The 24,469-nt window shown below is 38.5% G+C and overlaps 2 protein-coding genes and 1 long non-coding RNA gene across 8 annotated transcripts; 2 read left to right on the forward strand and 1 right to left on the reverse strand.

The window, feature by feature from the left end:
• Positions 1-585: 585 nt before the first annotated feature.
• On the forward strand, positions 586-8,614 carry LOC134326232 (tripartite motif-containing protein 16-like; the record flags this gene model as incomplete). The annotated part of the gene is made up of 6 exons (XM_063008410.1): positions 586-1,176; positions 1,294-1,389; positions 4,008-4,241; positions 4,956-5,115; positions 7,556-7,615; positions 8,091-8,614. Coding segments are annotated over exons 1-6 (1,665 nt in total), but the record flags the coding sequence as incomplete, so codon positions are not given.
• A 2,821-nt stretch (positions 8,615-11,435) lies between these two features.
• On the forward strand, positions 11,436-16,435 carry LOC134325942 (uncharacterized). 2 transcript variants are annotated; one of them, XR_010014416.1, is made up of 4 exons: positions 11,436-11,489; positions 15,363-15,456; positions 15,854-15,958; positions 16,296-16,435. It is a non-coding gene; the product is annotated as an uncharacterized LOC134325942 (long non-coding RNA). The 2 variants fall into 2 exon arrangements; XR_010014417.1 differs by lacking the exon at positions 11,436-11,489 and adding an exon at positions 11,504-11,688.
• Positions 14,326-24,380, reverse strand: LOC134325932 (uncharacterized). 5 transcript variants are annotated; one of them, XM_063008137.1, is made up of 8 exons: positions 24,128-24,380; positions 23,915-24,021; positions 23,696-23,826; positions 20,249-20,359; positions 19,682-19,768; positions 16,305-16,404; positions 16,114-16,167; positions 15,894-16,008 (listed from the first exon to the last, which is right to left on the reverse strand). In XM_063008137.1, the coding sequence occupies exons 1-8, from the start codon at positions 24,134-24,136 to the stop codon at positions 15,894-15,896; spliced, it is 714 nt and encodes a 237-aa protein (XP_062864207.1). In that variant the 5' UTR covers positions 24,137-24,380. The 5 variants fall into 5 exon arrangements, with proteins under 5 accessions (XP_062864209.1, XP_062864208.1, XP_062864205.1 ...); XM_063008139.1 differs by lacking the exons at positions 23,696-23,826; positions 23,915-24,021; positions 24,128-24,380 and adding exons at positions 14,326-14,544; positions 15,329-15,488 and having other exon boundaries at positions 15,803-16,008; positions 20,249-20,354; XM_063008138.1 differs by lacking the exons at positions 20,249-20,359; positions 23,696-23,826; positions 23,915-24,021; positions 24,128-24,380 and adding exons at positions 14,326-14,544; positions 15,329-15,488; positions 20,065-20,080 and having other exon boundaries at positions 15,803-16,008.
• Positions 24,381-24,469: the final 89 nt, after the last annotated feature.

A 24,469-nucleotide genomic window follows, 5' to 3' on the forward strand; every position in this document is an offset into this window, starting at 1 on the left:
TGAAAGGGTGTGATCTAGGACAATCTCTCTCTCTCTCTCTCTCTAGCTTTGGCCCTGGCTATTTGCAGGGATAATGTGAGTGAAGGTGAAGGTGATAACTGAAGGTGGAGTTGAACATGTGTTTGTTCCTGGTGATAAGATGCCAAAGTTCAGTGTTGAATAACTAGTTGCCATGTTTGGCCAATCATTGAGGGAATCTTAAATAGTAAATAAAGGTGTGCTGTTTAATTAAATAAAAACATAATGCTCTGTACATGTAATATCTCTCTCTCTCTCTCTCTCTCTCTCTTTCTCTCTCTCTCTCTCTCTCTCTCCCCTTTAGTTCAGCAGAAATTAAACAGATCTGATCCTGTTCTGTTCGAGTGCGGATCTGTTCCATTTCTGTGTTTGTAGTTTTGTTGGTAATTTAAGTTTATGAACGCAGGTAAGTTTATACATTTCCACACTTCTGTACATTACTGTGTATTGTTACTTTATGTAGTTCAAATTGTTGATTTTATTTAAACACACAAACTAAACCAGGAAGTCTGAGCTGCTGTAAAAAACTTGCTGTGTTGACTGGTGTTTCTGTTTATGTGTAGAACAATGGCTGAGTCCAAAATTTCAGTAGCTAAGGACGAGTTCAGCTGTTCAGTCTGTCTGGAAACACTGAAGGATCCAGTAACTATTCTTTGTGGACACAGTTTCTGTATGGTGTGTATTAATAACTGCTGGGATCAGGAGGATGATAAGGGAACATACAGCTGTCCACAGTGTAGACAAACCTTCACTCCAAGACCTGTTGTGAGGAGAAACACAATTCTGGCTGGAGTTGTGGAGAAACTGAAGAAAACAGAACTTCAAGCTCCACATCCTGGTCACTGTTCTACTGGACCTGAAGATGTGGATTGTGATGTCTGTATAGAGAGAAAATACAAAGCAGTAAAATCCTGTCTGGTGTGTTTGGCCTCTTTCTGTGAAACTCACCTTCAGCCTCATTATCAAATTCCTGCTTATAAGATTCACAAGCTGGTTGAAGCCTCCAGACGACTCCAGGATCAGATCTGCTCTCAGCATGATAAAATGTTGGATGTTTACTGTCGTACTGATCAGCAGTGTATCTGCATGTTGTGTACCATGGATGATCATAACGGACATGATACAATATCAGCTGCAGCAGAAAGAACTGAGAAACAGGTAAAAATATTATACAGCTCTCTTTAACAAGTAACAACTCATTAGCATTTACACTGATGTTGTTTATGTGGTGCTCGTACACAATACAAGTAAATTCTGAATTGTTATTTTGTGTAGAAGCAGCTGCTGGAGATCCAGAGAAAATTCCAGGAGAAAATCCAGAACAGAGAGAAGGAACTTTGTGAGCTGATAAACGCTGTAAAGTCTCACAAGGTAAGTTTTATAAACAAAAAGCTCTCAGGATCAGTCTGACTCTCCTCCATTAAACCAATCTCCATTAAAAATGAGATATTTTATATCTCAGGTAACTTTGCAAGTGATGGAGCATTTTTGTTCATGAATTAAAAAAAATCTTCAAATTCTGCCTGGTTAGTTGGTGATTGATGCTGTACAACAATTCTGAGGTTGTGCTAATAATTATAAGGGTGATAAGATCAGATTAGGACTTTGACTGAGCCACACAAAAAGATTATTGATTGTTGCTTTGGATCAAGATGCTTAAACATAAATTACTGTATAAGATTTCTGGTAAAGACTTGAGAAGATCACTACATTGAATTTCCCAGTCCTGTCCAGGCTGCTGTTTCCTGATACTCAAAAGAATTTCTGTAACTGTAATGCTACCACCAGCACATTTTACAGTATATATAGTGTTTTTAGGGTTTATTAGATTTAATCCACACATATTATTTTGAATTAAGGAAATACAGGAGCAGGTGTGTTGTATCGAAGATCTGTGAGAAAATATAACATGCTGATAAATGCAGTAAAAACTAAAGTGATGATGAACGCTGAAGAAGTGCTGGAGTTTAAGGTGGAAGGTAGAAGACTGGAACTCTTTCTTATATTTGGGAAGTAGAATATCAAATACTGCATCATGTGGACATGATGATGATGCTAACATTTACAAGGGTATACAACCCCAATTCCAATTAAGTTGGGACGTTGTGTAAAACATAAATAAAAACAGAATACGATGATTTGCAAATCTTTTTCAACCCATATTCAATTGAATACACTACAAAGACATGATATTTAATGTTCAAACGGATAAACTTTATTGTTTTTTTGCAAATATTCCCTCATTTTGAATTTGATGCCTGCAACACGTTCCAAAGAAGTTGGGACAGGGGCAACAAAAGACAGGGAAAGTGTAGGAATGCTCAAAAAACACCTGTTTGGAACATTTCACAGGTGAACAGGTTAATTGGAAACAGGTAAATGTCATGATAAAGGGAGCATCCCCGAAAGGCTCAGTCGTTCACAAGCAGGGTTCACCACTTTGTGAACAACTGCGTGAGCAAATAGTCCAACAGTTTAAGAACAACGTTTCTCAATGTGCAATTGCAAGGAATTTAGGGATTTCATCATCTACAAAAGATTCAGAGAATCTGGAGAAATCTGTGCAAGTAAGCGGCAAGGCCTAAAACCAACATTGAATGCCCGTGACCTTCGATCCCTCAGGCGGAACTGCATTAAAAACCGACATCATTCTGTAACGGATATTACCACATGGGCTCAGGAACACTTCAGAAAACCATTGGCAGTGAACACAGTTCATCGCTCCATCTACAAGTGCAAGTTAAAACTCTACCATGCAAAGCGAAAGCCATATATCAACAACACCCAGAAACGCCACCGGCTTCTCTGGGCCCGAGCTCATCTGAGATGGACTGACGCAAAGTGGAAAAGTGTCCTGTGGTCTGACGAGTCCACATTTCAAATTGTTTTTGGAAATCATGGACGTCGTGTCCTCCGGGCCAAAGAGGAAAAGGACTGTCCGGATTGTTATCAGCGCAAAGTTCAAAAGCCAGCATCTCTGATGGTATGGGGGTGTGTTAGTGCCCATGGCATGGGTAACTTGCACATCAGTGAAGGCACCATTAATGCTAAAAGGTACATACAGGTTTTGGAGCAACATATGCTGACATCCAAGCAACGTCTTTTTCAGGGACGTCCCTGCTTATTTCAGCAAGACAATGCCAAGCCACATTCTGCACGTGTTACAACAGCGTGGCTTCGTAGTAAAAGAGTGCGGGTACTAGACTGGCCTGCCTTCAGTCCAGACCTGTCTCCCATTGAAAATGTGTGGCGCATTATGAAGCGCAAAATATGACAACGGAGACCCCAGGCTGTTGAGCAACTGAAGTTGTACATCAAGCAAGAATGGGAAAGAATTCCACCTACAAAGCTTCAACAATTAGTGTCCTCAGTTCCCAAACGCTTATTGAGTGTTGTTAAAAGGAAAGGTGATGTAACACAGTGGTAAACATGCCCCTGTCCCAACTTCTTTGGAACGTGTTGCAGGCATCAAATTCAAAATGAGTGAATATTTGCAAAATACAATAAAGTTTATCCGTTTGAACATTAAATAACTTGTCTTTGTAGTGTATTAAATTGAATATGGGTTGAAAAGAATTTACAAATCATCGTATTCTGTTTTTATTTATGTTTTACACAACGTCCCAACTTCATTGGAATTGGGGTTGTAAAAATCAAGCTATTTAGCACCATCATTAAGCTATGAGTGATGAAAGTCTTAGTCTGGCTACATATGAATGTGCAGAATGGACACTGAGGAAACGGGATTAGAGAATGAGTGCATCAGAAAACTGCTGAAAATCTCACGGGGGAAAATGACAACCACTGAGAAAGTTTACAAGATGGCCAGAACAGAAAATAAGCTACTGAACCACATTGTCCTGCAAGTTACATTACATCTGGGCTTCTCTATGATTAGATCCCTAACTGGTTTAAAATGTCTTCTGACTTAATTTTGATTTCTAAATATCTGAGTGAGAAACGTTTCCTCTTTCTGAATCTTTTAACAGTGTTCTGCACAGACAGCAGTGAAGAACATCGAGAGGATCTGTACTGAACTAATCAACTCAATTAACAGAAGATGCTCTGAGCTAAAAGATCTGATCAGAGATCGAGAGACAGCAGAAGTAAGTCGAGCTGAAAAAGTTCTGAAGCAGGTGGAGCAGCAGATTGTAGAGCTGAAGAGGAAAGATGCTGAACTGAAACAGCTTTCACACACAGAGGATCCCGTCCATTTCCTCCAGGTAACAGCACTAAAATAATTATATTATTGCTGCACCAGTTCAAGTAATATATCTGTATGTATCTGGGAATGTATTGGAATGGAATCAATCCAGTTGTTGAATAAATGAACCTGTTCAGCCTTGAGAAGGAAGTGAATGCAGTTCTATTAAAACTGTGTACAGTTGAGTCCTAATAATCTGTCGATGTTCTGGTGAAGTGTTTTGACTTGGCTGTCAATGAGATATCAAATTGTAGGTGCTGATGTGCACTTGTTCTAATAATTACAAAACTAAATGAAGTAAATAACAATTTAAGGCCAACAAATTTAGACACACACAGATGTACAAGCCGTCCTGACTTAAATCGAAATAGCAGCAACTCTTTTAAAGTCTTATTTAAAGGAACAAGTTTGATCTTGTTTAACACAATACATACAGTACATAGTCCACAATATTTTTGTCTGAAAATGCAGACTTACAGGAACCTGAACAATTTTTTTATGGTCTGATTTTAAAAACGAGGACAAACAGAAAACATGTGATGCAGACAATAAAATATTAGGTTCAATATTTAGGTAATGGTGTCTCTAGTGGACAGATAGTGAAATGACAGGGCTAGTGTTGCTTGATAAAGAATGTTGGTTTTAAACTGTAGGATTATTTAATAATGCATTTTAAGAGTCGTTGCTCAAAAAAACATCTTTTTATTTCTTTGTATTTTTTGTCTGGATGTAGAATTTTCAGTCTCTCTCGGCTCCTGCTGGATCTGCAGAATCAGCCGCCATCACAATCAGTCCTTTCCTCTCATTTGATGATGTTACAAAGTCTGTATCTCAGCTGAGAGAGAAAGTAGAAGAATTCTGGAAAGAGCAGTGTGAGAAGATACCAGATGAAGGTGAGTTCAAGCCCTCAGTGTTCCATTGTCTCCAAAATGCTTCGGTACTCAAACATCAAACAAAACAATCAAATCCACCAACCAAATCCATAACCCAGTACTGGTCATGGTCACAGTAAGTCCAGGGTTGAATAAAATACACTCACTTGGTCAGTAACTCAGAATTAAGGTCACTTTAGACCAGTGGTTCTGAAACTTTTTTTGTTTTTCTGTCACGTCTCCCTTTGGAAGATGAAAAATTTTCATGAATGTTCTTTATTTCAGTAATTTCTGTTGTACTTGACTTTATTAAACCACTTTTTGACATTTCACTGAACTGCGCCTTCAATCAGTCTGCTATTTCAAAAATAAAAAAAATGAAATAAAATTTGCAAACACTTTGCAAAAAATATAACAAAGTTGAATCTGTGCCAAAAACGTGATTTGTGAGAGTTCAAGTCTCATCACTGTATTAGTGGCTGTTTTTCTTTTCATCCCTGTCAAATACCTCTGTATCCACATCCACATTTACCTTCTGTAAATCTAGACCAGGGGTGCCCACACTTTCGTGGCTTGAGATCTACTAATTCAGTCTACAGGTCATCACAATTTACTTTTTAACGTCGGCCTCATCATTTTTCAAAAAAGCTTTGAAGCTTTTTTAAATGCACTTCAGTTCCTGTATTGATATTCAGCTTTACAGGGCAAGTGACTGAAAAATCACACTGACCTTATTCTGTTTATTTGCGCTCAATGGTATCAGCCAGGTTTATTCTAGATTAGCGGTGCTTTAGGCCACTGAGGCGTAGCTATGGTAACAAACCGCAAATTAAAGAAACAGTGGCCACATTTCATGTCAGTCACACTGACCTGTTTGAATGAGGCGCGATGTACCAGCGTGTACTGTGCTGTCGATCTGATCTGCTGATCTAGACTCTGTCAGAATGAATACTGCTAACCTGAAAGCATGGTTTGTTTATTGTCCACAGTGAAAAAGATTCCGACGTTAAAACATTGGTTCCGCGCTTCATTTCTCTGCCAGTCAGAAGTGCAGTGATACATTTATGAAGATTTTCTTTTTAATAAGGAAACATTTTAAGACATTTAAAAAATATATAAAACACAATAAATACAGTGATGTGAAAAAGTTCAGATATTAAAACTAAATTAAATAAAAGACAAACTGAATATTTTAAAACATAGAAGAGAAAGTTTGTGTTCATTACAAAATGGTAAATGTGATCATTTTTACTTTAAACTTCTTTTACACCTCTTATTATAAAAAAATAATCATTTTCCTTGAATGTTTTAACGTCTGAATCTTTTCACGGTGTACAATAAACAAACCGTGCTTTCAGGTTAGAAGTATTCATTCTGACAGAGTCTAGATCAGGGGTGCCCAATATGTCGCTCGCGATCTACCAGTCGATCGCACTGTGCACGCTGGTACATCGCGCCTCATTCAAACAGGTCAACGTGACTGACATGAAATGTGGCCACTGTTTGTTTAATTTGCGGTTTGTTATCCGACATTCATATGAAATGCTGCACTTAGGTGAAACAAGCCACTTAAATTACAAATCTACATGAAAAGGTGCTGTAACCATAAAATAATTAGTTAGCATCAATTTTGGAACTTCCACATATTTGACTGCCAAATATTTGACAGCTTTTTCGGATTAACCTACTTGTGTGAATCGACCTTTTCCCACATGAAAATGATGGTGTAAATATTGGTCCACACTTACTGATGAACACCTGAAAAACTGCTTGAGAATCAGTATCAGCAGCTCCTGTCCAGACCACATAAACCTGGCTGATACCATTTAGAGTAAATCATCAGAATAAGGTCAGTGTGAATTTTCAAACAAAGCTGAACGTCAATACAGGAACTGAAGCGCATTTAAAAAGCTTCAAAGCTTTTTTGAAAAATGATGAGGCCAACCGTAAAAAGTAGATGGTGATGACCTGTAGACTGAAACAGTAGATCTCAAGCCATGAAAGTGTGGGCACTCCTGGTCTAGATTTACAGAAGGTAAATGTGGATGTGGATACAGAGGTATTTGACAGGGATGAAAAGAAAAACAGCCACTAATACAGTGATAAGTCCTGAACTCTCACAAATCACATTTTTGGCACAGATTCAACTTTATCTTTTATCAAAAAGTGGTTTGATAAAGTACAACAGAAATGACTGGAATAAAGGTGAAAGGAACATTCATGATCTTTGAAGTTATTTCAACAAAGTTAAACTTGACCTATTTTTGTCAGCATTTTGTTGGGAGGGCATGAACATTTTTCATCTTCCAAAGGGGGGTGTGACAGAAAAAGTTTAAGAACCACTGCTTTAGACAAACACCGGTAGAACAAGCCAAACTTCTTACTAGCTGTACCTGCTTCAATTTCTGTTATAAATATGTATTTACTGTGATTAGTGATTGTACTGTTACTCTTTCTGCAGTGAAGAAAGTCCAGATTACTTCACCTCCTGAAGGTGAAATCAGAGAAGATTTTCTACAATGTAAGTTTCTCACACGCACACAAACATACACAGTGCAGTGAAAAAGTATTTGCACCCCCCCAGTACACACGTGTGTATGTGTAGTGTCTGTGTGTATGTCTAGTGTTTGTGCAGTGTCTGCACAGTAGTTGTCCATGTGTGTATTGTTCTTGTGTGTTTTAGTGAAGTCTCTGTGTGTTTGGTGTTGAATAGTTTTGCACTGTTTCTTCGGTTGTGTGGTGTTTCTGTGTATTTGTGTGTGTGCGCAGTGTTTGTGTGTTTGGTGTTAAATAGTGTTGCACTGTATCTTTGGTTGTGCGGTGTTTCTGTGTATTTGTGTGTGTCTGTGCAGTGTGTGTGTTTTTGTCTAGTGTCACACTCTTACACGCACACACTTAGACATACACACACTGTACACACTCACTCACACACACACTCTCTCTCTCTCTCTCTCTTTGTTCTATGTTAATTGGTTTATTTTATGTTTCCTCACCAGATGTTTGTCGGTTCACACTGGATCCAAACACAGCACATAAATGCCTCCGTCTGTCTGAGGAGAACAAAGTGGTGACCCAGAGTAAAACATCACAGTCGTATCCTGATCATCCAGATAGATTTGATTATTACCTCCAGGTTGTGTGTAGAGAGAGTGTGAGTGGACGCTGTTACTGGGAGGTTGAGTGGAGTGGGGATAAGTGGGTTTTTATAACAGTGTCATATAAAAGCATCAGCAGGAAGGGACGTGGTGATGAATGTGTGTTTGGAGGTAATGATCAGTCCTGGAGTTTGTTCTGTTCTCCATCCAGATTTTCATTCCTGCACAATAACAAAGATACTAAAATTCCCATAATTCCGAGTTCCTCTAGAATAGGAGTGTATGTGGATTATGAAGCAGGAACTCTGTCCTTCTACAGCGTCTCTGATACAATGAAGCTCCTCCACAGAGTTCAGACCACGTTCACTCAGCTCCTCTACCTAGGGTTTGGTGTTGGTTTAGGATCAGAAGTGAAACTGTCAGATTTAACAAATTAAATGTAAAATTTACATGTAAGTGTAACATTAAACTGAGTGTTATAAAAATGATCTTTTTTTTTTTTGAACCACAGGTTGGTCACTTCAGCAGAAGCGAGCGCTTATAAGCAGTAATAACTAAGAGACGTTTGGTGTTGCTAGGCTCTTTAGTACATTAAGCCACATGAGGTGTTTTAGACTCTCCTGGAGAAGCTGATTCTCACCTGATTTCTCCTGAGCTGTAAAACACAAGTTTAAAAGGGAAACCAGCACATGGTGAGGAATAATATAGCAGAACTTAGATACATGTGGATGGTTTCAGAGGGGATTTGATTCTTTCACAGAAATAGTTATTTGTATTGGTTCGTTCAGCCTTCATCAGTTTATCTCTGCTCATTAAGCCTACAGCAGTTTAGACCCGCCCACTTAACCACCAATTTGCCTCCACGATGAGCCTGTATAGAGAGATTTGATTTTTAAAATTTAATTTTATTACAACGTGCAATTATACAAATTACTTTTGTACAGGAAACAAATATAACAGTAACATTAAAAAGTAAAGTACAAATCATTCTTGATTAAAGTACATAATGCTTTTCTACAACACCATGTTTTTACATTATTTAATGACCATGATCTTCTGACCATGTTGAAAAAAATCCTTGTGATGTCACCCTCTTGTGGCACCTTTGAAGGGCGACATCACAAAGATTTTTTAAACATGGTCACAAGATCTCATATTACTTTTTATTTTTACAATTCTCCAAATGTTACATTATAATTTCCTGTAGTACGAGCGGGGCGGTGAGTGTTTTACTTTCGTTATTGCTACAGTAAAACACATTGAACTGACTTTTAAAGTGAAGTTCAAAATGTTGTACAGACATCGTCGCCATCTAGTGGTGCTAGAAATAAATTACAGCTTGTTGCTTGGGTACAGATTTGTTACTTTATTATTATTATTTTATTTTTATAATTATTAATTGTTGCCGTTGTGTTTGTTGTAATAAAAAAAACTCTTCATGTTTTAAGTGTAAAAGCATAAACAGCACCATCTATAAAGATGAATCCTCTTGTGCTTATAGACTAGTTGGTTTGTAGTGTTATTTTTAAGCTTCTACTGGTGTGAATGTGTGAGTTGGAAAACAAAACATGACATTAGAGAAACTGCTTGGAAGAACGTCTAGGACTGACTGTAGTCCTCTCTAAAGCTACCTGAGCAGTGTTGGGGTAGTTACTCAAAAAAGTAATCCATTACTCATTACTTATTACTTAACTAAAATGGTAATGGGATTACTTTACTCATTACATCCTGGAAAATGTAATCTCGTTCCTCATTACTTTACTTTCACGTTACATTCTAAACCCAAACAAATACTGTATACTGGAATCACATCTACAAACAAATTCCATTTTGTAAGGGGGCCGCCATTACAGTCGGCCACCAGCAGGAGGCCTGGGCAGCGCAGGGAAAGACCTGCGGGATCAGAGCGTCAAAACTCCAATCCCCAGAATCAGCAGCGGCAATCAGCCCCAAATAGAATCAGGTGCGCTGCGCTCTATTTAAACCCAGCTTCAAACAGAGGCCAGCGTCGGTGGCGGATTAGGGGTGGACTCGAAGTCAGGGGGGCTGAGAGCGGTGGAGAGAATGGCCAAATCAAGAGGACTGAGGTGTGATCCGGGATACACAGGAAGTGAGGTGGAGGAAGGAAGTGAGATAGAGGTAGACGAAGCTGACGCGGAAAATGAGGGAAATACAAACCATGAAGAATGGAAGAAAGTGGGTCGGAAAAGTAAGAAAAGAAAACAAAGAGAGTCTGATGGAGAAAGAGGAGCAGAGGAAAACCAAACACCAGAGAGCAAAGTTATTCTGAGATTTCAAACCCCAGGCGCAGTAAATCCGTTGAAGATTAGCAACGCCATCTACAAACTAGTAGGAAAAGTAAAGTTTATTAAAACTTTGAGAGATGGGAATTTACTGATAATATGTAGAGATAGAGATCAGCAACATGGATTAATGAAATGCAAGTCATTACTTGGAAAGGAAATTAAATCACAAATATGGGAAGATAGAGGGAGAGTTATGTGTGTAATATCAGGAGTATCAACAGAAATGACTGAAGAACAGATTAAGGAAAATGTTAGAGAGATAAGAGTAATAAGAGTGAAACGGTTTCCAATAACAAGAGATGGAATTAGAGAACCAAGCATGTCGATATTGATGACCCTAGAGGAAAAGACTATACCTGAAAGAATTAGAATTGGGTATGTGAGTTATACAGTTAAACCGTATATCTCCCCTCCAACAAGATGTTTTAAATGTCAGCGATTTGGGCATATTGCAGCTGCTTGTAGGGGTAAACTTCGTTGTGCTAAATGCGGAGGAGAACACGAGTATGGGAAGTGTGAGGAAGGAACTAAAATTAAATGTTGTAACTGTGGAGAAGAGCATAGTGCTAGACTAAGAATAGGGCACACAGGTTTAAACAGCGGCCTATACATTTTAGGAAAACACGACACTGGGATGTGCCCATACTGTAATGAGGTAGAAACTGTAAAACATGTATTACTTATATGCAGACATTATTCCAAAGAAAGAGAAGAATTAAAGAAGGCAATAAAGAAACCGTTAACACTGAATAACTTATTAAATCTAGAAACAGAATCCACAAGCAAAGCGGTCATGAAATTCCTAAAAGAAACTCAAATCACAAGGAGACTATAAATCTTATTGTTTCTTTATTAACATGAAGTCCTAAAGTGATCACACATCAGTCCAGTGGATGGCGGTAATGCACAGAGAATGCAAACTGCCAATAAAAATCACACAAGAAGAAGAAGAAGAGGCCAGCGTCGCACTGTTGATTCAGTGCGAACAGTTATGGTGAGTATAGGAAAGAGGAAACTAAAAGAAAAGATAGAAACAGGAAAGCGAGGAAATGTAAAAAAATAGAAAAGAAACTCACAGTGTGAGAAGAATAACAAGAAAAAGAAAACCAAAGGGAAAAGAAACCATTTTAGTAAAGCAGAGAAAGGAAAGGCAGTAAAAGTTAAACTGAAGTTAATCTGTAGAGCTGAGCAAGGTGAAGTTCAACTTTCTCTTTTGTTAAAACGTTTTATGTTTTGCACACAAGCAACTCTACTTTTCGAAAGAGAAAAGTAGTGGGGGGAGAAATAATTAGACTGTGTTGTTAGCGTTTTGATACATTCCTTTTGTTTGAGCATGCTACATTGGCGTCCCTTTTGTTTGTCCTTGCCGCCATTACTTTTCACCACTTTATTTAGAGGTTTTTCCGCATCTCAAGCGTCCAGTGGCGCATTGTTAAAGCAGATCGCTGTTACGTCGGAGATCGGGGTTCGAATCCGGAGTGCTCATACAGAAAGAGTATTATTAACACCCTTTTTTCTGGTGTTAATAATAAATAAATAAATAAATAAATGCATACATACATACATACATATATACAGTGTATCACAAAAGTGAGTACACCCCTCACATTTCTGCAAATATTTTATTATATCTTTTCATGGGACAACACTATAGAAATAAAACTTGGATATAACTTAGAGTAGTCAGTGTACAACTTGTATAGCAGTGTAGATTTACTGTCTTCTGAAAATAACTCAACACACAGCCATTAATGTCTAAATGGCTGGCAACATAAGTGAGTACACCCCACAGTGAACATGTCCAAATTGTGCCCAAAGTGTCAATATTTTGTGTGACCACCATTATTATCCAGCACTGCCTTAACCCTCCTGGGCATGGAATTCACCAGAGCTGCACAGGTTGCTACTGGAATCCTCTTCCACTCCTCCATGATGACATCACGGAGCTGGTGGATGTTAGACACCTTGAACTCCTCCACCTTCCACTTGAGGATGCGCCACAGGTGCTCAATTGGGTTTAGTCCATCACCTTTACCTTCAGCTTCCTCAGCAAGGCAGTTGTCATCTTGGAGGTTGTGTTTGGGGTCGTTATCCTGTTGGAAAACTGCCATGAGGCCCAGTTTTCGAAGGGAGGGGATCATGCTCTGTTTCAGAATGTCACAGTACATGTTGGAATTCATGTTTCCCTCAATGAACTGCAGCTCCCCAGTGCCAGCAACACTCATGCAGCCCAAGACCATGATGCTACCACCACCATGCTTGACTGTAGGCAAGATACAGTTGTCTTGGTACTTCTCACCAGGGTGCCACCACACATGCTGGACACCATCTGAGCCAAACAAGTTTTTCTTGGTCTCGTCAGACCACAGGGCATTCCAGTAATCCATGTTCTTGGACTGCTTGTCTTCAGCAAACTGTTTGCGGGCTTTCTTGTGCGTCAGCTTCCTTCTGGGATGACGACCATGCAGACCGAGTTGATGCAGTGTGCGGCGTATGGTCTGAGCACTGACAGGCTGACCTCCCACGTCTTCAACCTCTGCAGCAATGCTGGCAGCACTCATGTGTCTATTTTTTAAAGCCAACCTCTGGATATGACGCCGAACACGTGGACTCGACTTCTTTGGTCGACCCTGGCGAAGCCTGTTCCGAGTGGAACCTGTCCTGGAAAACCGCTGTATGACCTTGGCCACCATGCTGTAGCTCAGTTTCAGGGTGTTAGCAATCTTCTTATAGCCCAGGCCATCTTTGTGGAGAGCAACAATTCTATTTCTTACATCCTCAGAGAGTTCTATGCCATGAGGTGCCATGTTGAATATCCAGTGGCCAGTATGAGAGAATTGTACCCAAAACACCAAATTTAACAGCCCTGCTCCCCATTTACACCTGGGACCTTGACACATGACACCAGGGAGGGACAACGACACATTTGGGCACAATTTGGACATGTTCACTGTGGGGTGTACTCACTTATGTTGCCAGCTATTTAGACATTAATGGCTGTGTGTTGAGTTATTTTCAGAAGACAGTAAATCTACACTGCTATACAAGTTGTACACTGACTACTCTAAGTTATATCCAAGTTTCATGTCTATAGTGTTGTCCCATGAAAAGATATAATGAAATATTTGCAAAAATGTGAGGGGTGTACTCACTTTTGTGATACACTGTACATACATATATGTATATATACAGTATATATATATAATTTTACACATTTGTTAATTGACAAACGTGTGTGCTTACAGTAAATAAGTGCACGCTCACACACAGGACTCTGCGCCTGGATCCACCACTCCCACTCACTCCCCGTAACACATTTATTTAGTTTTAAAAAATCCTCTCTTGTGCCCAATAGCACATATACATCTCAGAGACGTCTGTTGGATGTAACCCAGTTGGTCTGGAATACGTATTTAATAGAGTGTTTGCTCATCTGCAATACGTCTCTGATACGTCGCTGGTGGATCGTGGAAGATCTTCAGCTGCTGCGTTCCAGATCAATCTTACTACGTCATCATCATGGCTGCGTCTCAGAGACGCTTATGAGAGCTATCCGAGACCATGTAATAGAGCACTTATTCATCTGTAATACAGCTCCTAAATATCAGGCCTGGATGCTGAAATGGCGTTCAGACGCTGCATTCCAGACTTATGTGTACAGTATAGCTAAAATACAGCGTCTGAATGTAATTAAACGTGTGTGTGTGTGTGTGTGTGTGCACTCCCCTCTCATGTACTACTTTAAAAATAATAATAATAATAATAATAATAATAGATAATACAGATAATATATCTATAAACAACACACATTATAATCAGTGGTAGTAAGATTCTTATTTATTATTGTTCCTTGACACAAAATTAAGTGAAATATGAATCAAATTTTTTATATATGATAAATAAACATTAGAATAATAATTATGATGAACACAAATAACAAAACAAAAATAGCAATTAACTACTAAATGCCAGCTGCAAGTAATCCTTTAAGCAGTTCTCCGCTTCAGCCTCAGTCGGCGCTGGCAGCACTGGATTTTTCATCACAGCAGCTGTATGTGAGAAACTGTTATTAAAAAACAGTATTAAAAGAGTCACAAAATAAGTGTTACACTTCTGCTATATTAAGGTGGATAAATGGCGCTGTATGTAAGCAAAACGTAGCCTAATCTGACAAAAGGGCATGGTTTTAAACATGACGTTGCTGTCGGGGTCTTCTTTATTTGTATTTGAGCTTTTATTGAGTTTTTATAAGATTAAAAGGGACATTGAAGGTTAAATTTGCTGAAAGCTTTACCCCATTTGAAGTAAAGTCGATTTTTTGTACAAATTACACAAATTGTATCCTATGTGCTTTGACAACACATGAAAACCACTGGTGTGAATGTGTCTGACCAAACAATCAAAACAGGCTTCATGGGGGTGGCCTGAAGGCCCCACGTCCTGTAGTGGGCCCTGTGCTCACAGCCCAGCACCGTAGAGCTTGATTGGCATTTGCCATAGAACATCGGAATTGGCAGATCCGCCACTGGCGCCCAGTGGGTCCTGGGTTCCTCCTGGTGCACGACAGTGCCCGGCCTCATGTGACGAGAGTATGACTTTGAATTCAAACTTCTCTAGGATGATAATTATCATTTCCATTAAACTATGTGGCATCCTTTCATTCCTAACACATTACCCAGTCCATATCAGGAAAGATAATCTGCATGATTTTTTTTCCCATTGAGATCTGATGTGTTTTCTAAGTGTTCCTTTAATTGTTTTTGAGCAGTTTATTAGGCTCCATATAAACATTCTGATTGTTTCTTTAGGTGTAAATTGTTTATCTTGACTTACCAATAATAACTTGTCCACATGCGGTTTGTTTTAGACCTCGCTTGTCTCCCCTGCCGCACCAGTTAAGGCTTTTCGCAAGGTTGGGGGTGAACACCTTGCTGGCAATTCTCCAGATTGTCTTTTTCATGGTATGTCCACCACTTAGTGACAGCATGTTAATCTGAAATAACGCACAGTAATAGAAATGTATAAACTTCATACATTTTGTTGTTACTATTAAATGTCTTATTTGCATTTTATTTTAAAGGTTTTTTTTTTTTAATTAAGTATGAATCCGTATATATAAAGTTACATTCTCCCATTGTCACTCACCCAAGTGTTATTTGTATTCTTTTTTCTTGCATTTGTATTACATTTTTAAAGTTAAAGCTATCATACGCTTAAAAATATAAAACGACAGGAAATATTTGTGAATACTTTGTGAATCATGTCATGGTCCTATTTGATGGGAAATAATTGATAAATGAGCTTTACCATCCTTTGCTTAAGTCCATTGCTCAGAAGCCTTTCTTCTAAATTTTCTAGGGCTTCTACTGAATCCAGAGGGATGACATTCAAGTCTTCATCATCTTGCTGTTGTGGGGGCAAAATTCGACGACCACACACAAGAGATTCTACAAGAGATGTCAGGTAATTTATCTTCAGGTCCATCTTTCTCAGTGCCTCCAGGACAGTTCTGTCTACAGTTGCAAAATTAAAAAAAATATCATTTTACAAGATCTAGTCTATTTTCTATTCATGATTAATGTGTTGTAGGGCTGTTCATTCTAACTGATCAAACTTACGTGCGCACTGATTGGGTATGAACCGCCTTGACAGTCCCTGCTGTATGGTGGGTGCTGTTAAAGCAGAAATTAAAATGAAAAAGTTCACTCTACAGAAGATGCATTTTGCAACCTGAGATGTTGTTCTTACCTATAATATTTATGTATTAATAAACTGATAAATTGCTTTTCTCCTTCTTCAGTAAACTCACCGTTGACATGAGGTAGGATGCCCTGGCCTTGTCCTGTCCCTTGAGAAGCATCTGCCCATGTACACTGGTTGGACATGGGCCACCTTGATGGATCTCGTTGCTGTTAACAGCGAATAAAAAATTAGAAAATACATGACTTTTTTTTTTCTTTTTTCTTTATTTATTTTGTAAACATTTTTACTGCAAACCCTTTGGAATTGTCTATATTTCTGCATAAATTTGACCTAAAACTTCATCAGGTTTTCACACAAGTCCTAATAGTAGATAGGGAGATTCAAATCAAACAAATAAGACAAATATTAGACTTGGTCATTTATTTATTGAGGAAAATGATCCAATATAACATACAACCCCTGGCAAAAATTATGGAATCACCACTCTTGGAAGATGTTCTGTCAATTGTTTAATTTTGTAGAAAAAAAATAAATCACAGACATGCCACAAAACTATCATTTTTCAAAATGTCAACCTTCTGGCATTAAGAAACAATAAAAAAAAGAAACAAATATAATAGTTGTGGTCAGTCACAATTGCTTTTTTTAGATCAAGTAGAGGAAAAAAATATGGAATCACTCAAATCTGAGGAAAAAATTTTGGAATCACTCTGTAATTTGCAGTTTAAAAACAAAACATCTGCAGCAGATTAGATTTGCTAATTATTCTTCAGTTTAAAAAGAGTGCTTACACCTCGGAGAGCTGTTGCACAAAGCAGATTGTCATGAATCATGGCTCCAACACAAGATATGTCAGTTGAAACAAATGAGAGGATTATAAAACTCCTTCAAGAAGATAAATCATTGTGGAATGTCGCAAAAGATGTTGGTTGTTCCCAGTAAGCTGTGTTTAAAATCTGGACCAAGTACAAACAAAATGGGAAGGTTGTAAAAGGGAAGCATACTGGTAGACCAAGTAAGACATCAAAGCATCAAGATAGAAAACTTAAAGCAATATGTCTTGAAAACAGAAAATGCACAACAAAACAAATGAGAAACAAGTGGCCGGAAAGTGAAGTCAATGTCTGTGACTGAACTGTAAGAAATCACCTAAAAGAAATGGGATTTACATACAGAAAAGCCAAACAAAAGCCATCATTAACACCTAAAAAGAAAAGAACAAGGTTAAAGTAGGCTAAAGAAAAGCAATCGTGGACTGTGGGTGACTGGATAAAAGTGATCTTCAGTGATGAATCGCGAATCTGCATTGGGCAAGGTGATGATGCTGGAACTTTTGTTTGGTGTCTGTCCAATGAAATTTATGAAGATAACTGCCTAAAGAAAACATGTTAATTTCCACAGTTGTTGATGATATGGGCCTGCATGTCGGGTAAAGGCACAGGGGAGATGGTCTTCAATAAATGCCAAAGTCCACATTGAAATTTTGGACGCTTTTCTTATTCCATCAGTTGAAAGGATGTTTGGTGATGATGACTTCATTTTTCAAGATGATAATGCATCTTGCCATAGGGCAAAGGACGTGAAGACTTTCCTTCAAGAAAACATATAATGTCAATGGCATGGCCTGCAAATAGTCCGGATCTCAATCCATTTGAAAATCTCTGGTGGAAATTGAAGAAAATGGTCAATGACAAGGTTCCAACCTGCAAAGCTGATCTGGCAACAGCAAGAGACAGTTGAAGGCAGATTGATGAAGAATACTGTTTGTCATTAGTTAACTCCATGCCTCAGAGAGTTTAAACCATTATAAAAGCCAGAGGTGGTGCAACAAAGTAATAATGGTGCAGTGTTTTCTAATGATTCCATAATTTTTTCCTCAGATTTGAGTGATTCCATATTTTTTTCCTCTACTTGATCTAAAAAAAAGCAATTGTGACTGACCACAACTATTATATTTGTTTCTTTTTTTATTGTTTCTTAATGCCAGAGGGTTGACAGTTTGAGAAATGATAGTTTTGTGGCATGTCTGTGATTTATTTTTTTTCTACAAAATTAAACAATTGAAAGAACATCTTCCAAGAGTGGTGATTCCATAATTTTTGCCAGGGGTTGTATATGTGAGTGAATCTTCAGGATTAGCAGATAATTTGAAGGTGAAATTTGAGTCAGGTGTTTTCAATCAATGGGATGACAATCAGGTATGAGTGGCACCCTGTTTTATTTAAAGAACAGGGATCTATCAAAGTCTGCTCTTCACAGCACACATTTGTGGAAGTGTATTATGGCATGAACAAAGGAGATTTCTGAGAGAAGTCATTGATTCTCATCAGGCTGGAAAGGGTTACAAAACCATCTCTAAAGAGTTTGGACTCCACCAATACACAGTCAGACAGGTTGTGTACAAATGTTGGAAATTCAAGACCATTGTTACCTTCCCCAGGAGTGGTCAACCAACAGTGATCACGACAAGAGCAAGGCGTGTAATAGTCTGCGAGGTCACGAAGGAACCCAAGGTAACATATAAGCAACTAAAGGCCTCTCTCACATTGGCTAATGTTGATGTTAATGAGTCCACCATCAGGAGAACACTGAACAACAGTGATGTGCATGGCAGGGTTGCAAGGAGAAAGCCACTGCTCTCTGCAGTTTGCTAAAGATAAAGAAGACAAGCCAGAAGGCTACTGGAACAATGGAACAGATCTTTTTGGTTTAAAAGAGAAGCGTTATGTTTGGAGAAGGGAAAACACTGCATTCCAGCATAAGAACCTTATCCCATCTGTGAAACACGGTGGTGGTAGTATCATGGTTTAGGCCTGTTTTGCTGCATCCGCAAGAGAACATGGGTCACGCAGCAAGACAACAACCAAAAGCACACAAGTTATTTTACCAAAAAATAGTTAAAGAAGAATAAAGTTAATGTTTTGGAATGGCCAAGTCAAAGTCCCGATATTAATGAAATAATGTTGTGGATGGACCTGAAGCGAGCAGTTCATGGGAGGAAACCCACCAACATAACAGAGTTGAAGCTGAGGAGGAATGGGCTAAAACTCCTCCAAGCCGATGTGCAGGACTAATCAGGAGTTTTCGGGAACGTTTAGTTGTAGTTATTGCTTCACAAAGGGGTCACACCAGATACTGAAAGCAAAGGTTCACATACTTTTACCACTCACAGATCTGTAACATTGGACCATTTACTTCAATAAAAAAATAATATAAAAATAATATTTGTGTCTCATTTGTTTGATATGGTTCTCCTTATCTACTTGTAGGACAAACTTTCAAGCACCAATGAGGTTTTGGTTTTGACAAGACATGATGAGAAAATTAGCTTGGTTATGGCAATTATGGCACATCCTGTGCTTTTGAGAATGCCTGACTTTTATTATTTGCATTTCAGCGACTTAAGGCATCATTCTTACCTGTAGTGTTAACGTACTAATACCCAACTGAAAAATTGCTTTTCTCCTTCTTCAGTAAACTCACCATTGACATGAGATAGAACCCCCTGGCCTTGTCCTGTACACTGGTCAGACATGGGCCACCTTGATGGCTCTTGTTGCATGGTATATGCTGTTTACAGGGAATAAAAAAAAAGATACTCAGAACATGTGTGACTCTAGTTTTGTTTTGACTGGGCATGATGAGAAAATTAGCTTGGTTATGGTGATTATGGCTCATCCTGTGTGTCACAAGAAGACTAACTAACCTGGGCCCAGATTCTTAAAAGAATCTTGGTGTAAAGATAAACTTAACTGGTAGAGCGAGCATCACACTAAACACACACTCTGACAGTTAAGATTATCTTAACGCTATTTTAAGCATCATATTCGTGCTCAGATGCTTTTGAGATGAAAAGTGTACTTAACTGTCATAGCTGTATGGTGGGTGCTGTTAATGGGGAAATTAAAATAAAAATGGTTACTCTACAGAAAATGCCTGACTTTTATTCTTAGTATTTTAGCGACCTAAAGTGTCATTGTTAACTATATTATTCATGTATTAATGCCCAACTGGAAAAAAAATATTTTTCTGCTTCTTCAGTAAACTCACCATTGACATGAGGTAGAACACCCTGGCCTTGTGCTGTCCCATGAGAAGCATCTGCCCATGTACACTGGTTGGACATGGGCCACCTTGATGCATCTTGTTGCATGGTAGGTGCTGTTTACAGAAAATTAAAAAAAAAAAAAAAATGACTTTGTGATATTACATTTTTTCCATATCACCCACCTCTAACTCTGAGATTATTTATTTATAGTTTTGGTATTGACAAGGGCATGACTAGATTAGTTTGGTTATGACAATTATGGCTCAATTATGGAATGTCACAAGAAGACTAACTAACCTGGGCCAAGATTCCCAAAAGGATCTTAGTGTTAAGATTATCTTAACCTGTAGAGCGAGCATTACACTTAAGACTTACGCTCTACTAGTTAAGATTCATAAACACTAATTTAAGAATCATATTCATGCTAAGATGCTTTTAAAAACCTCATGCCTGCTTTATAACTAACTCACATGTCTGTTAAGTCCTGTGTTTAGTTAATAATTGCTCGTTAACCGCAGGACTTCTCATGAATTAAAAAAATTCACCATGTGTATTGTCATGATAGAAACTATTTGCAGTGCTATGTCCAGCTTTATTAGCTGATACAGCCCCATCTAATTAAAGCCAAGAGTGATGATTTTGCACTCTAGCATTTTATTTTTAAACAGGCCACTAAGGTGGATACTACACAAAGCAACCAGCAGCTAAGCAGCCCCCTTAAAACACTTACTGTACTGAATTACTAAAAATGAAAGTTCCAAATCTTTAAGGGCCTAGATAGTATACAAAATTTAGAGAATTTAGAGAATTAAACATTTTCTCTGACTGCGGAACAAATGGGGTAATCTTAAAAAATAAATCACAAGTTTGTTGTGTGCTCATGTTGGCTTCAAATCAGAAGTGTTTAATGTTGATGCCTTGAAGTCTCAGTTGTAATTTGACGTATGTAACTATGATCCCAATTTATCCTTGGCGTAAAAGTAATCTATTGTTCCAAATGCACAAACACTTTCAAATTGCAAATTGCAAACTAGCATTGACATTATGATAACATCAACTTTTTTCTTAAATGTAATTAAAAATTCCTTGAATGTTGTCTTTGTTGTGTTTAAGATTTGGAAGCCCTTGGTAAGTGAAAATAAGTACAGATACTCTACAGAGAACACAATTACTATTTTTAGCTGAATTTAACATGTTGGCAAAAAGTAAACATAAAATGTGGCCTGACATACAATTGTCCCCTGCTTCTGATTTGTCGTCATTTAGGACAGTGTTGCTGTGGTGATCCATGTGTTGAATAAAGCAGAAAAGACCGGGTAAGTATTTAATTTTTTTTCAGAAGTGCCAATATCTATAGTGGACAACAGTCATTTCCTTTATGTGGGGAAACAAAAATGGCTTTCTGATCATTAACGAAACATGATATTAACAAGTTGGATTGATGACGTCTGGATGTTCCATTTGCATAATGAGATTTATACTAATATTTTATTAAAACAGAAGTTTTTACTGCTTAAAGGTAACAGGGGAAAATGCATGCTGTTAATTACTTCAGTCATTAGGTTAAAAATACTGGTGTTTCTTTTAAATCCACCATTCTAAATGTTTCAGACATTATACAGGTCCTTCTCAAAAAATTAGCATATTGTGATAAAGTTCATTATTTTCCATAATGTAATGATAAAAATTAAACTTTCATATATTTTAGATTCATTGCACACCAACTGAAATATTTCAGGTCTTTTATTGTTTTAATACTGATGATTTTGGCATACAGCTCATGAAAACCCAACATTCCTATCTCAAAAAATTTGCATATCATGAAAAGGTTCTCTAAACGAGCTATTAACCTAATCATCTGAATCAACGAATTAACTCTAAACACCTGCAAAAGATTCCTGAGGCTTTTAAAAACTCCCAGCCTGGTTCATTACTCAAAACTGCAATCATGGGTAAGACTGCCGACCTGACTGCTGTCCAGAAGGCCATCATTGACACCCTCAAGCAAGAGGGTAAGACACAGAAAGAAATTTCTGAACGAATAGGCTGTTCCCAGAGTGCTGTATCAAGGCACCTCAGTGGGAAGTCTGTGGGAAGGAAAAAGTGTGGCAGAAAACGCTGCACAACGAGAAGAGGTGACCGGACCCTGAGGAAGATTGTGGAGAAGGGCCGATTCCAGACCTTGGGGGACCTGCGGAAGCAGTGGACTGAGTCTGGAGTAGAAACATCCAGAGCCACCGTGCACAGGCGTGTGCAGGAAATGGGCTACAGGTGCCGCATTCCCCAGGTCAAGCCACTTTTGAACCAGAAACAGCGGCAGAAGCGCCTGACCTGGGCTACAGAGAAGCAGCACTGGACTGTTGCTCAGTGGTCCAAAGTACTGTTTTCAGAAATCAAGGTGCCAGAGTCTGGAGGAAGACTGGGGAGAAGGAAATGCCAAAATGCCTGAAGTCCAGTGTCAAGTACCCACAGTCAGTGATGGTCTGGGGTGCCATGTCAGCTGCTGGTGTTGGTCCACTGTGTTTTATCAAGGGCAGGGTCAATGCAGCTAGCTATCAGGAGATTTTGGAGCACTTCATGCTTCCATCTGCTGAAAAGCTTTATGGAGATGAAGATTTCATTTTTCAGCACGACCTGGCACCTGCTCACAGTGCCAAAACCACTGGTGAATGGTTTACTGACCATGGTATTACTGTGCTCAATTGGCCTGCCAACTCTCCTGACCTGAACCCCATAGAGAATCTGTGGGATATTGTGAAGAGAAAGTTGAGAGACACAAGACCCAACACTCTGGATGAGCTTAAGGCCGCTATCGAAGCATCCTGGGCCTCCATAACACCTCAGCAGTGCCACAGGCTGATTGCCTCCATGCCACGCCGCATTGAAGCAGTCATTTCTGCAAAAGGATTCCCGACCAAGTATTGAGTGCATAACTGAACATAATTATTTGAAGGTTGACTTTTTTTGTATTAAAAACACTTTTCTTTTATTGGTCGGATGAAATATGCTAATTTTTTGAGATTTGGGTTTTCATGAGCTGTATGCCAAAATCATCAGTATTAAAACAATAAAAGACCTGAAATATTTCAGTTGGTGTGCAATGAATCTAAAATATATGAAAGTTTAATTTTTATCATTACATTATGGAAAATAATGAACTTTATCACAATATGCTAATTTTTTGAGAAGGACCTGTATACCTTGACTATCTGACAGATTGTTACACCACTCCTGCTCTGCTCTTCCAGGCTGAAAGGTGCTGGTTAGTGCTAAGAATGCAAAAAAGTCAGGTTTAGAGCGTTGACATTTTTGCAACTCTTTTGTGATGAAAGGTGTAGCTATGGTATGAGATTGTTAGTAGATGACATGCACTGTGGTTGCTTCAACAACAAAAATGTGTGTAGTCTGTGTGGTAGGATCCACACAATTGTAAAATTAAATGCACTAACCGTTATTTTTTGAACCATGTTTCTGTCTTTGTGGTGGGGCTGGGGGCCTTGGTGCATTTGCAAGTTTTTTTACTTTGACAGGTTGTGGTTCTTCTTCTTCTTCTTGTTCAGAGGAAGAGTATATTTTCTTTCTACAAGAGTACAGTAATAAATTAGCAATAGGTCGTACACACTGCAGAATTGTTTTATAATATTTATAGCACAGTATGCACAGCTCACTTCCTGACTCTCTTTCCCAGAGTTTCTGTGCTGGAGTTTCTTAACTCAGTTAAGATCTGATGTGTAGCATGACTTTTTCCAGTTGGCAACAATGTTGTCAAACGACTCTGTGAGGAGGGCAAAAAAAGAAAAGAGCAGCTTAGATCAGGTATATTATGGTTACAATAATATATTTTTCCATACAGTGTGTGGTCACCAAACTTTTATTATCACCTGATTCATAAAGTATTCGCACGCTGTGCTTGCTCCACCCTTTATCAGGCTGTGGGACCTCTGATTTCCTGACACTTTTCAAGAGTCGGTTTTCATCTTTGTAGGGAGGCCACCAGGAGAAGCCATCCTTATACCAAGATTTTGCCACTGGTCCGGTCTGCTCCTCCCCAACAAACTCTACTATGAGGTACATTGCAGGAGCTGCACCATGCCCAACCCCCCCAAAATGACACGTTTTTTCTGACAGAAAGGTACTAATACTTTTGTTATTTTTTAAAAGTGAGCTGTAGATAGACAGATGCATTAATAAATTTTTCACACATACTACCATTCACCGTTTGG

This window comes from Trichomycterus rosablanca, chromosome 14, assembly GCF_030014385.1.
Source record: "Trichomycterus rosablanca isolate fTriRos1 chromosome 14, fTriRos1.hap1, whole genome shotgun sequence".
NCBI lineage: Eukaryota > Metazoa > Chordata > Actinopteri > Siluriformes > Trichomycteridae > Trichomycterus > Trichomycterus rosablanca.

What these genes read in the sequence shown, in the direction of transcription:
- LOC134325932 (XM_063008135.1), bottom strand. Translation starts at nt 19,876, where the DNA reads ATGAGCCATAATCACCATAACCAAGCTAATTTTCTCATCATGCCCAGT. An exon ending in CATCCTACCTCATGTCAACG is followed by an intron (nt 16,168 to 16,304) that starts GTGAGTTTACTG and finishes CTGCTTTAACAG; the next exon opens with CACCCACCATACAGCAGGGA. An exon ending in ATGGACTTAAGCAAAGGATG is followed by an intron (nt 15,489 to 15,802) that starts GTAAAGCTCATT and finishes GCGTTATTTCAG; the next exon opens with ATTAACATGCTGTCACTAAG.